Source organism: Odontomachus brunneus, unplaced genomic scaffold (genome assembly GCF_010583005.1).
Source record: "Odontomachus brunneus isolate Ranch 3 - 2012 unplaced genomic scaffold, Obru_v1 Obru_scaffold_027, whole genome shotgun sequence".
In the NCBI taxonomy this organism is placed as follows: domain Eukaryota; kingdom Metazoa; phylum Arthropoda; class Insecta; order Hymenoptera; family Formicidae; genus Odontomachus; species Odontomachus brunneus.
This window is the reverse complement of record NW_022639477.1, coordinates 863596-875940: the sequence shown is the minus strand read 5'-3', so window position 1 is coordinate 875940 and position 12345 is coordinate 863596. Positions and strand designations below refer to the sequence as shown.

Here is a 12345-nt window from a genome sequence, read left to right as displayed (position 1 = left end):
GAGAGAGAGAGAGAGAGAGAGAGAGAGAGAGAGAGAGAGAGAGAGAGAGCAAAAAGGAACAAGATAGAGAGAAAATTAGGAGTATTAACCTCCTTTCGCGAGAATGTACCGGATGTCGAGATGGGGAGGGTTGAGAATCAAGCCGGCGAAATGTTTGCGACCTGCCGTTTACAAAACGGCCTGGCGCGAGATTAACGCCCGTCAATTAGGACGCGGTTAACGCGACGGACTCGCGACGTTATCGCATCAAAGCCGATTACTCCCGCGGCTATGACACCAGTCCGGGTGAAAAATAGCTGACAAAAGACGTGACTCACAGTCTTTCACACACAGTGGGGGCACACACACCTCCCGCCGCGCACAGTTCAAGAATCAGAGTTCGCGCCCCCTTTTGACGAGATTCGCGCGCGAGCAGATTTAATCTTCTTCACTTTTCGACTCGCGTGCGAGCGAACGAGCGCTCTTCCGTTTTTATTCTTCTTATCGTATATCGTATTGTGTATACGTTATAAACATCGCCGGTACATACGCCAGGCGAGCCATAAAACTGGGCGCGATAAAGTCGCGCGATGAAGTCGTGCCGCATGACAAGAGCGCGGCCGGCTCGTTAGATTAAATCACATCGTGTCTGTAGTCGGGGTGAGGCAGTGCGGTGAGGGAGAGAGCGCGAAAGGAAATTACGGGGATTTATTTAACTAATGGGACTACGCGCGAGTAACTCTCGTGGAAACTCGCGTTTTGTGGTTTAACGTAACGCACGTGCACGGAGATAAATATCGTGACGGCGAAAGAGACTCGCTCCGCCGACCAGATTATCCGTCGCAATGGCGGCGTCTCGGTCGTTGTCGCGGGATATCGGAATTCGTTTTGCATAGCAAAATTCGCTAGTTCACAGACAGATTCGCTTTGACGAGGGTTGCGCGGAAAACGACATAGAGAGAGAAAGAGAGATAAGGGAGAGGGAGAGAGACAGAGAGCTGCGCAAAGGCGAATTAAATCGCAGAGTTGAATACGTTTCTTTTGCTCGGTTATCTTTGAGACTATTGTGCGGGAGGCTTAGCACGAGAAAGAGGTGCACGACTCGCCCGGAAGCGGAAGAGGCCGCGGGCAAGGAAACGCGATTCCGTCGATCCGATGAGACGAGACGAGACGAGATGAGACGGGTCGGGACGGAAAGGAAAAGAGAGTCGATGCCTCGTTTGCTTGAAGAGACGGGTAAAAGCGAACGTTTCCAGAGCGGCTGGACCGGTACCAATTGGCCCGGTTCATCGGATACAAACAATGTCAAAAGACGAGGATCACTCCTGCCGTCGCTGCCTCCCGCGCCCTTTTAATTCCCTTTACATCGGCCAATCTGCTCGGTAAATACAAAATCTTAAGTCGAAAGAAAGGTGCCTGTGATGCACGGTTACCGCGGAAAAAGGGTGAATACAAAGTCATATAATCAGTTCTTTCTCAACGGCACTTAGACTTTTTCCAATGTAATTGTATTCGTTGACCTATTACCTGTCTGGTACAATACGATTGCAGGATTAAGCGAGCCGAAGAGAGAGAGAGAGAGAGAGAGAGAGAATATGAACGAAAGAGCGGGAGGACGAGATCGGTGCAATAGTTGCGCGATGGTATTTTAAAAAATTTAGAACGCGCACGTGTTACACTACTTATTGGATTTCGGGAATGAAAACGGATATGAAAGAAAGCGTGTTGCAAGGGTATCGTCGAGCGAGCAAGCCATCGTGACGAGTTCAATTTGTCATTGTTGCGTCCGGTTAATAGCACGAGTCAATCACGGGAGCGTTAACGAGCATCCGGAGAGGATTACCCGCACGTTACGGAGACGCGCGAGCTGAGCGCCAGACCGACCATAAGATCGACTAATCCACGATCGATCGATCTCGTGCGGCCCTTATCGGCGCTGTCGACCGAGTTAGTAACCAATAAACGGCCCACCCTTTGAGGTTCGCTGGAAATTTAGTTGCGGCACTTAGAGTTACATATAATTACGTGACGCGTAAAATAGAAATATCAATTCGCGAGTACGTAGTCGAGGAATATGTTGGTTATGTGCTTTGTGTATTCTTCGTGAGAAGAACAATAAAATCGAAATCGAAAACGACATTCTTATTGTTTTCTTCTTTAAATACGAATATTTAACTAGAAATTTATTCTAATCAAATTATCCTAATCAATTGCTGAGCTTGCATAAATGATGTTGTCGGGTCCTGAGAGATCATGTAATGCAACGTGGCAATCAAGATCTTCTTAATAATAAAGATTCTTAATAATTAAGATTTTATTATTAATTAGAATCCGATAGCATATCACCTTATATCAAACCCAAATCAAATTTTAAGATAAACTGGTTGAAACTCATTAGAATCGTGCGCCATAAATTTTTATATACAAGATATCGTAAATATAGTCGGATCAAATATCGTATTTAAAGATTTAAACTATAAGAATGTTCAGAATTAAGTTACGCTCGGGACCTGGTACTTTTGCCTTGTATCTTGAGATGAATAAATCACTTTGACTTAAAGTAGAAGAAAACTTACAATGGCTCTCGATGAAAATTCTCTTTGAGCTTTCGATGAGAACTTCTCTTTGAAAAATTTCTTTGCGCGACAATATTTGCGCTCTCTCTCTCTCTCTCTCTCTCTCTGTCTATCTATCTCCAGCATCTTCATTAACCCCCCGTTTGATCCGTTCTCATTTACTCGTTACTGCTCCAACAAACTAACGATGACCAACTAACGACTCTCCGTAGGGCGAAGTTACGGGGAACGATAGGGAAGTTCGCGCGCGACGGGGAGAAATCGCAGCGAGAATTTTTACGACGGCTCCGCCGACGCCGCGCGCACGGAGAATGCATCGGTTTGAATTACGAGCGTTATATCGTCGCGCGAAAGTTGCGCCCGAGTAAATGCCCGTGCTTCATGAATGTCCGCAAAACTTGAAGCGAGAAACTTTAGGTCGGGCGATATTACGCGGACGTAGCCAGAATTCAGCGACAGTGCTTCACGACGACGAGGACGACGACGACAGCGATGATGACGACAGCGGCGACGGCGATGGTGACAAGGGCGACAACAACGAGTAACGTCTGCGGTCGAAGACGGTTGTTCGCGCTTAATTGGCTCCATTAAGCTACGAAATTTCAAAGAGCGAAGCACCGAAGACAAATACCCGGCCCGTGATGACCGCGCGGCATTGTGCATCAGCCAGCGGGAATACGTGGCCCCGTGAGGGGCTATGCACGTTAGCTACCGTTCGCCGTACCACGTAGCGGATGTATCATGAATATTTCAAGCGCCGTAAGTGTCTGTCGTCACGGCGGCGGAGGAGGCTGCTTCAAATTCAACCGGGGGCGATCCGTGCACGGCCGCGCATTTCTCCTCCCCCCAAATCGATGAAGCTGCTTCTTTCGGCCGCCGTGCGTACGCACGCATGCAAACGCCACGCGAGAGGCACACGTCATACACGGAAAAAGCAACTCCGTTAGTGTGGCTGAATTTTCTGTTATCTGGGAATCAGGCGAGAAACTCAATTGTAGGAACTGAAAGATCTCTGCAGGAGATTTCTACTCACACACACAATTGCTCTCAGTTATCTGTCAACCGAGTTTTAACGCAACTGAATATTCAGACGACCGTTTTTGGTCACAATAACAGAGGTATTATTTCTAGTCAGTGAATTTTCCACCTGGTTCCATTTTGAAACTTTTTCCCGTATATGTGTCGCGATACTAGTCGATATTCCGTTAATGTCCGCTCACCTGTCCGCGGACAGTACGGCGAGATGCACAAACTAGTGTTATAATTCGTCATTATTTCTATACCCGCGCATATATAGAAATAATGTTGAAACACTCAAATCAATGAAATATATCCGGACTCACAGGTATCACCTGGTTAAAATACCTGCAAAGTTGTCGGATAGTGTTCATGATATCTGAGTACGTGGAATGACATCATTATCACGCCTGGAAATTTATCATATGGCCTTGGGTTGATCCCAATCAGTTATCTGGTTGGTATAAGGTAATATTGGGTCCTAACAAGTCAAGTAACGCAGCGTAGTAATCAGGACATTATTAATAATTATGACTCGATAACATCATCTCCCATAAACCAGGTAACTGATTGGGATCGACTTCTTATCAGAACCATAGAATAAATTTATTGTCGAGGCAATATACACGAAGAGAATATTACATATTTTCTTATAATTAATTTTTTTGTCACTTTTACACTATATTTCTAGTAGCACACAGAGAAAAATGGTTGATCCAACTATTTTTGATCTCAACCATATTTTTTGGTTTTAACACAAATGTTAATATTATAACATATATATATATATATATATATATATATATATATATATATATATATATATACATATACATATATATATGTTATTACATACAAATATTATAGAATAATTTAATAAAAAAGTGGTTTTCTCAACTATAATGTATAGTAATTATCTCATTATGTGATTATAGTTGCATATACTAAACATTTTTTTCTCAGTATACGAAAATAGACTGTCAGTAATATCTATCTAGTTAAGGAACACAGTGATTTTCGCTAGAAACATAGCAGATTTGTTTAATAGCACATTTCTCAGTTGCCAAAATATAAGCAGCACATATGAAGTGAAAGGATAGAAAGTCAATTACTGCGAATCTGCTTCTCGGTTACAAAATTCTATAGTCAAGTTCACCACAAAATTCTCTCCATCGAACGAACGAACGTCAAACGTTGCGGTCAGTCGTAACGATGCGACATCGGTTGGAAAACAATGTGTATCGTACACCATCCAGCTGTCGAGCGGACCACCCTCGCCAGCTTTTCGTCCGTCGGGGGTGCACGATCCGTCAAGAAGCGGCGCGTGTGCAGACGAAGTAATGGCGGGCGGATGGACAAATGCGAGCGCGTGACTTTTAATCTTGTATCGTGTCGCGCCGTGTAAGCCCCGGTACATTTCACTGCCGCCAGGGTGAAACGGCCCCGCGCACGTAATCCGCGCGGATGGTGACGGAGAGATGTTTTTCCGCTCGCCACGTAACGACCCGGCGTCGTAATCATCGCGCGGACGGTTTCGAGGGCGGACGCCATTCGTCAAAAGTTCGCTCCGATCGAAACGAGTCTTTTTACCTGTTCGCGGATTAAATTCAGAAAGCCGATATTGATTCCACACGGTGATCCTCGACGGTCCTCCCGATGGAAACGCGATCGAGATCAGTTGATTGTGTATGACGAAAAAAAAGTGAAGGGAAGAGAAAGAACAACCGCGTTGAATTAAACGAAAGGGGCAAGTATGATTTCAGGCGCGAGATACTTTCAGTCAAACGAGAAAATAACAATGTTGCGCTCCATGCTGAAATTTTTCCGGACTTCAAACATTACTCCACACGCTGTCGCGCGATTGTAAAACGTCTCTGATACCCCATTGTATCATTTTATTTTTACATTCAAACAAAAGAAAAGTGTTACTCCCCTAACGAAGTAAATTATTAATCAGAGATCTACCAGATATTATTCTAATTTGCTTTTTCTCTTGAATCAGGAAGAATATATTCACTCGAATACCCTTTCACGCGCGATATGGGAGACGCGACAAGCACGACTTGCACTATGAAATGAAAGATGAAGTTCCTCTAATCTCAAAAGTAATGTGCTTAGAACATTTTCCCTTGAGAAGAATCCTCTTGAGTTCGAACACAAGAGTAAAATCTTCTAAAATTCGGAAAACCCCGCCAAGAATGAAATTTATATTATATTATATTATATTATATTATATTATATTTTTTTATATTATATATTATTTTATATTATATTTTTATATTATATTTTATATTATATTTTATATTATATTATATTTTTTGGATGTGACATTAACATATAATCTCCTCTTAGCCGTTAATTAGCGGAATTAAGAAGAGCAGCCACGTTTTTTTCTTTTGCTGCGACCACCATGACGACTTACCGCGCCCTTCTGCAAAGCGTCAGGATCGAGCATCACCATGCGCCGCTGCTTCTTGATGAGCTTGCTGAGCCGTTGGGTTCTCTGGGCGCAGGTCAGGGGCCTGCCAGAAATCGGGAATTCGTCTTCCAGCTCGAGTTCCTCGAGCTCCTCCGCGCTCTTCTCAATCGGCGAGCTCTGCCTCGGCGTGACCGTGCTCAACGGCACCGCTTTCGCGATCAAGGTCTCGCTTCGCACGCTCCAGCTGGAGCCGCCGTACTTCTTCATGTTCATCAGATCGCCGATGCTGCCGCGCACGTTGCAGCTGCCGCCCAGTTGGAGATTCGTTCTGGACAACGCGGGCGAATGCGGCAGCGACTCGGAGCACTTCTCCGTCGACTTGACCACGTCCGGCAAGATCGTCTTGCTCTGCAGCTTGTCCAGGTCCGAGAGGGACGAGCCCCGGCGCATTCTCGCGCGCGGCTGCAGATGCTTCGTTGAGAGCCTCTCCTTGCTCTCCCGACTCTCTCGCTCCCGATTCACGCTCTTCGACGACAACGACGATTTCATGGCGAACAGACCCGCTTTCAGAGGGAACAATAAAGCCCATTCCGTCGACTTCTCCCGAGCCTCCATTATGTGTATTTCCGTCCCTTCTCGCAGTAGCGGGAAGCAACTCTTTTTGTCCGGGCGGTTATCCCTCGGAACTTAATAACTCAGGATATACCGTTCTCTCCCCTCGCGGTCATTGCCGTGCCTCTGGCGGGTCCACGATGGCGGTTTCGACGCGACGCTTCGTCGTACGAAGGTGTTAAAGCACTGAAACGGATCCCGCAGTCACATACATCCAGGATATATCGTTATCTCCTCGCGATAGCGTCCAGCCGGCCATTTAAGGACTTCCGCTGTAGCGTTTATCGGGTTTCGTTCGTTTCATCCGTTAATTGCGTCCTTGCACTCGGACTATTTAAAGAAACGTATACTGTTTAACCGTAGTATGAATTCGCATTCCCGTGATCGCCGCGTATTCTTTTGGTCGGCGCATGCGACTCACAATCCGGTCGGTGTCCATCCTCTTGCCATTTCCACGCGACAATTCCCGGCGGACGTCTCCCAGCGAAGTCGAGTTTCCTCTCCCGACCTGAACGTGTTAGAACTCGAGAGAGAGAAAGGTAGCGCGCGTTCGCGATTCACCCCGACTCGCGCTCAACTCAAAACGTGCCCCGCTCCGAAGGGAAAGCTCCTCTTTCCGTCAGTTCCACAACCAGACTCTTCGAGGGATCCGCGCGAGTACCGAGAAGCCGAAGGTAGCGGCGGTCAGCCGGACCACTCGGTGGTATTTTCACTTAAGTTAACACGACCCCCCGTGCGGATGTACCCTTTGCGAGGCGCCGACGACACTTCCGTCTAATAAAAGCCTAATAACGATCGATACGATATCGCCCCGCCTCTTTCCCGTTCCGTCGAAGTCGAGGATGCTTGACTTCGCGCCTGAAGCCCGAACAATCCAAGCGCTCTCGAACAACAGCAGCGGAAAGCCGCAGTCTCTCGTCTCGTCGTGGGGAGGCCTCGGCTTCCTCGACAGGAGGAGGAACGGAACGACTACGCGCTCGCAATCGTCGGGATATGACTGCGATACCGAGAGGGAAACGTCGCTCGGCGTCGAGCTCGCGTCAAACACCGCGTCAACCGCGATAACCAAATGGCGGGAGGCGAGACCTTGTCGACGAAGGTGATACACGACTCCTTGTCGTCGTCGTCGTAGTCGCCGGGACGACAGTCATACGGGCTTCTGATTACGGCGCGGGCGATCGGCTTGGCCTACATAGATTATTACACGACTTACGAGGTCCTATCGTAGAAAACGCGTGGGTATGCGTGTGAGAAGGAGAGCTGAGCTCACAAAAGCGTCACCTTCGATGCGATTGGACGCGCACTTAGTCCACCATTGTGTGCGGCCGACGAGACTGTCGCCGCAACGGCGGTGTTTCAGTTTGATTACACATGCGATATAAATATTAATGCCGCTAATACATGGCGTCTCCTCGTGCATTGATAAAATTCAATCGACATTATTGGACAACTCGGTTCACCGTCGAAGGAAGGAAATTAAAGCCCAGCGGCGTGAAGGCCGTGGATCTTGCGTCGTTCGCATGTGTAACATATGTAGGCGTATGCATTCGCTTCATGCGCTACGAATTAATAACTTTGCCATTGCCCCGATTGATTCCCCGAGCCAAGACGACGACGGTACACGCGGCTCCGTCGAGACGCGCTCGTTCAACGCTGGACGAGCGCGCGTCAGGAATCCCGCATAAGGTGCGAGACGAGCGGCCACGTAGCATGGAGACGCACGTCTTTATGTGAATAATATAAAGAAAAAAAAAGAGGGAGAAAAAAGCGTTGCCCGAAGAAATCCGTCAGCGTGCGTGGTAATACCCGACACCGGGGCGGCGAGCACTGCGAGATCGAGTATAAGAACGTGTCTACACGTAAAAGCCATTTTATCAGTAAGAACAGAAGAGAGGAGAAATACGGCGGGAAGCCGACGCTCGAGCTCTTGTAAATCGCTTTAGCGAGAGCTCAGTTCGCGCCGCAAACAGAAGAATACCACCGCCACCGTCAAATATCCGGTCTAATGCGATGCAATCATTTCTCTTGCTGTTAAACGAAATAAAGAGGTAGGAGAGGAAGACAAGAGAGGGGTGGAAGAAAGAAGAAAATGAGAAACATCCGGGAATTATTCCGCGCAGTTCGCGAAAATTGCTATAAGCGAGAAGTTGAACGAGACGATAGTCGGGGTGCAGCTTTCTTCCCTTTTCCCTTAGGCTTTTCCGCGACGTTCTGGGCGCGGACGTAGCGTTCCTAATGCGAAAGACAGACAGATTCGCGCGTTATTATTGTCTGATGATAACATATAAAACTTTCGTGTATCGAGCAGGTCACATTGAACAAAAGTTCCTCCACCATTTTGCGGACAAGCACGTGAAATTTTTAATTACTGATTCAAGAAGATTTTCATGAGCGATCATGCGCGACACGGCAAATCAGCCGTGACGGCACGCGCCATCTGCCGTCGTGTGCTCGCACATTAGATTCGACGACTGAAGAAACGGAGTCCTCCAGCATTTTGCGAATAATCATAATTCTTGGCTACTGACCAAATATAAATGATGAACGATCGTGTTCGCCAATCTCCTTCGACTAATAACTAAAAATCTACGTGATTCAGAATAGAATATATGGTATGAGTAAAGCGCGAGAGACAGTTCTTCAATTCTTCAGCAGTATTCCGTAGTTTTCTGGAACATTCTTCAATTGTTCTGCGCAGTGTGTCAATTTATTTTGCGGTCTGTTTCAAATATATTATACTATTTTATTTTAAACACCACATATTGATGACTTAAGATTTCTGTGATTGCGCGCAAAATGGTGAAGGAATTTTTTGTTCAATTTAACCTGATCTACGCGTACACACACGAGAGTTTCACATGTTATCGTCAGACACTGTACATATGTTAGCCTCGTGGAAGCCCGCGGCGGACAGGTGAGAAGAATGTGCAGCTCGTGACCAGTTTGGACGAAAATCGATCCCGATTGTTTCCCGGAGGACAATTACTCCGCCGAGGACGCTCCTTCCGGCGCCTGCGAACGGCCCCGGAGGGCCAGTACGATGGATGCGAAAACGAGGGCGCGAGGACACGCAAGGGCGGAGATAATCGAGCCCCGAAGAATAGCGCGCGATTCCGGCCGTTGTGTCCGCGCGGCACGAAAGACACGCGTGACATTTTTCGCGCGGCATTCTCGCGAGTCAAACGGTGCTCGAACAATGCTCGGAGATTGCAAATGATTTTTTTCTCCACCGACTTCGCTTGTTTCTTTATTTCTTAGGCCCCCGACGTCGATATTAAAACGTGAACGTTTGACAGACGGCGATGCATGTGTCGCGGACGTTTCTTCCTTTTTCTCCTCTCTTTTGGAAAATCAACACCCCATTCGAGCCGTTGTTGGTTATGGCAATTACGGCGCCACGGCGACCTGCCTGGCACGATTTCCAGTCCGTAGAAGCGAGAAACAAACAACCTCGCTTCGCACAACTGCCTCGCTTCTCGCCCACCTCTCCTACGGTTGTACGCGAATTTACATTTTCCACCGCAGGGCCAAAGTTCCTCGGGCGTACGTGTACATATATATGTACATATATATATATATTATATCGACTACCGGCGCGGAGGCTCCCAGGAATGGCGCCAGGTGCGTACTCCGGTGCTGTTTCCCCGTTTGGGCCGAACAAGGGCTGCGTTAATGGAAGTTTCGTGTAAGCCAGACGTTAATCCGATATACCGCGGACGAGTGCGCTACACACTTTTAAGGCGGCGCGGCACCGCGCTCCTGCGCCTGATAACGAGGCGTCGATAATATCAGCTATACTTTATACGTCGTCGAATACATTCGCTGCCTACGCACCTAAATCAATAGCGTGTGTACTACCGCGGCAATAACGTTTGACGATTAGCGGCACGACAGCCCGACGTCGAACGACCTAGCTGGTCCGAGGTGACAAGCGCGAGGAAAGTAGTCCTTACCGCGAAGAGATACGCTCTTTAAAAGAAGGGGACTGAAGAAGGAAGCGCGGAGGGAAAGAGAGAGTGCTAGTAATGCGCGTATGTCGTGACTCGTGTTACCGGGAATCGCGCGGAGATTGCGAGAACGGGGTGCTCGAGAAATGCTCGGACGATTGCACCAGGTGAGCGTTCGGCGAAATAAACGACACTACGAGCGCGTCACGCCAGCCAGCGATTATTTAACAGTCCCATCCTTCGCGGAACAGTAACGCGCGTCATACGCGCGTCTTATCTACGCGCCAGTTGCCAGTATGACATTTGTGTGATCGTTTTTCAGCCGATATCGACGCCCGTACGCCGTTCGATTATCGTTATTCTGTTTGATCGGCGAGAAGCATTTTTCTGCCGCTCAATGTGTGTGTGTGCGTGTACGTGTATGCGTGTGTATGACGAAAGTCCGCGTGCCGCCGCATTAGCGATAACGGCCTCCCCTATCAATCACTATGACGCACGCTCGCGACATACGTACAAAGCATAGACGTGGAAAAACTGGAGCTGATGCAAATACGGCGCCGTCTAATGTCACCTCTCGTGGAATAGATATTCCAACGCGCCGGTGTCGCCGGGCGACCTTCCGGCAATTAACGCGTAAATGAGCACGACGAATCGGCGTTCGCTCGCTCGTGGTGCACGTGATAACGTCGGGCGAAGGTGAAATCTGACAAGGCCACAGGGTAGCTTTCGCGAAGGACAGGCCGCGCGACAAATGCGGGCATCGCCGCATTTTTTCAAAGGTCGTCGCCGCGGTCGTCGACCGTCGAAACGGAAAGTACCCATGTGTTTGTCAGGCCGCGGACGATCGATCGAATCGCCCCGCGTTGCCGCTCGTTCGTTTCGTCGATAGCGCCTAACCTTCGTGTGCACGCATGAGATAGGCTAGGGACTGGTCGATCGTGGCTCTGAGAAACTCAGATTCTACGTACGTTCATTCCGATGAGAATGATCTGATTGAACGCCCAATGCCAGCGCTGCCTCGCCGTCATCCCCGGACGTTCCTTCAGCTGCGTCGGCACCGGCGCGGCTCCGACCATCTTCAGGAGTTCTTCGTCGGGTGTCGGCTCGGGTGGACTTCGCGGCGGAGTATCCATCTGAACGCTCTCCTCCAAGGATGCCTGCTTCGTTATACTCCCTGAGAGGAATCAGTCGATCAGAAATCAGATGAATCAGTCGGCAGTGAAAAGAAGAGAAAGATTCGTTTTAATTCGACAGTCAATGGGATAAACTTACCACGAGGACTCTCGATATGCGACAACGGCGGAGTTCCCTTGTACGGTTCAACCAATGAGTCCTCTCGAGAGTTACGAAGCAAGGCTTCCTCACCCCGTTCGTACCTTTGGCGGAAACAAAACAAAAGAATGTTATCTCAAGGCTCAATTGACATTAAATCGAGATTCTCGCGTTCTTACTTGTAGTTGTTATTTAAAACTTATGTTACATGAGATTCTTAGATCTTAGTTTGAAATCAAATCTGAACTTTAACTCACGATTATAGATGTAATCATATGATTCAAATGAAAAATTCAGATCTAATTCTAAACTGAAATCCGAGTATCTCTCATGTGAAACAAGTTTCAAGTAACGATTAAATACAAGCAAGAAATACGATCTTTGGAGTAATATTAATAGTCTAATCATATATAATTAAAATTGTCTCAAGTTCATCTTCAGATGCTGTAAAAACCGTTTTATTGACTGTATGGAATTTTAAAATAAACTTGAGACAATCTTGATTGTAAAATCAGACAATAAA

General features: G+C 47.6%; 1 protein-coding gene across 2 annotated transcripts in view; it reads right to left on the bottom strand.

Annotated features, from left to right (window-relative positions):
* Positions 1–12345, bottom strand: part of LOC116842856 — an 85517-nt gene that overhangs the window by 13148 nt on the left and 60024 nt on the right. The window contains exons 16-17 of one of the 2 annotated variants that reach the window (XM_032812619.1): positions 11823–11926; positions 11519–11724 (exon numbers count right to left, since the gene is read on the bottom strand). In XM_032812619.1, the coding sequence (XP_032668510.1) occupies positions 11519–11724; positions 11823–11926 (310 nt within the window). Of the gene's footprint in view, positions 1–11503; positions 11725–11822; positions 11927–12345 lie in introns of those variants that run through there. The other variant, XM_032812620.1, reaches the window with a different exon arrangement.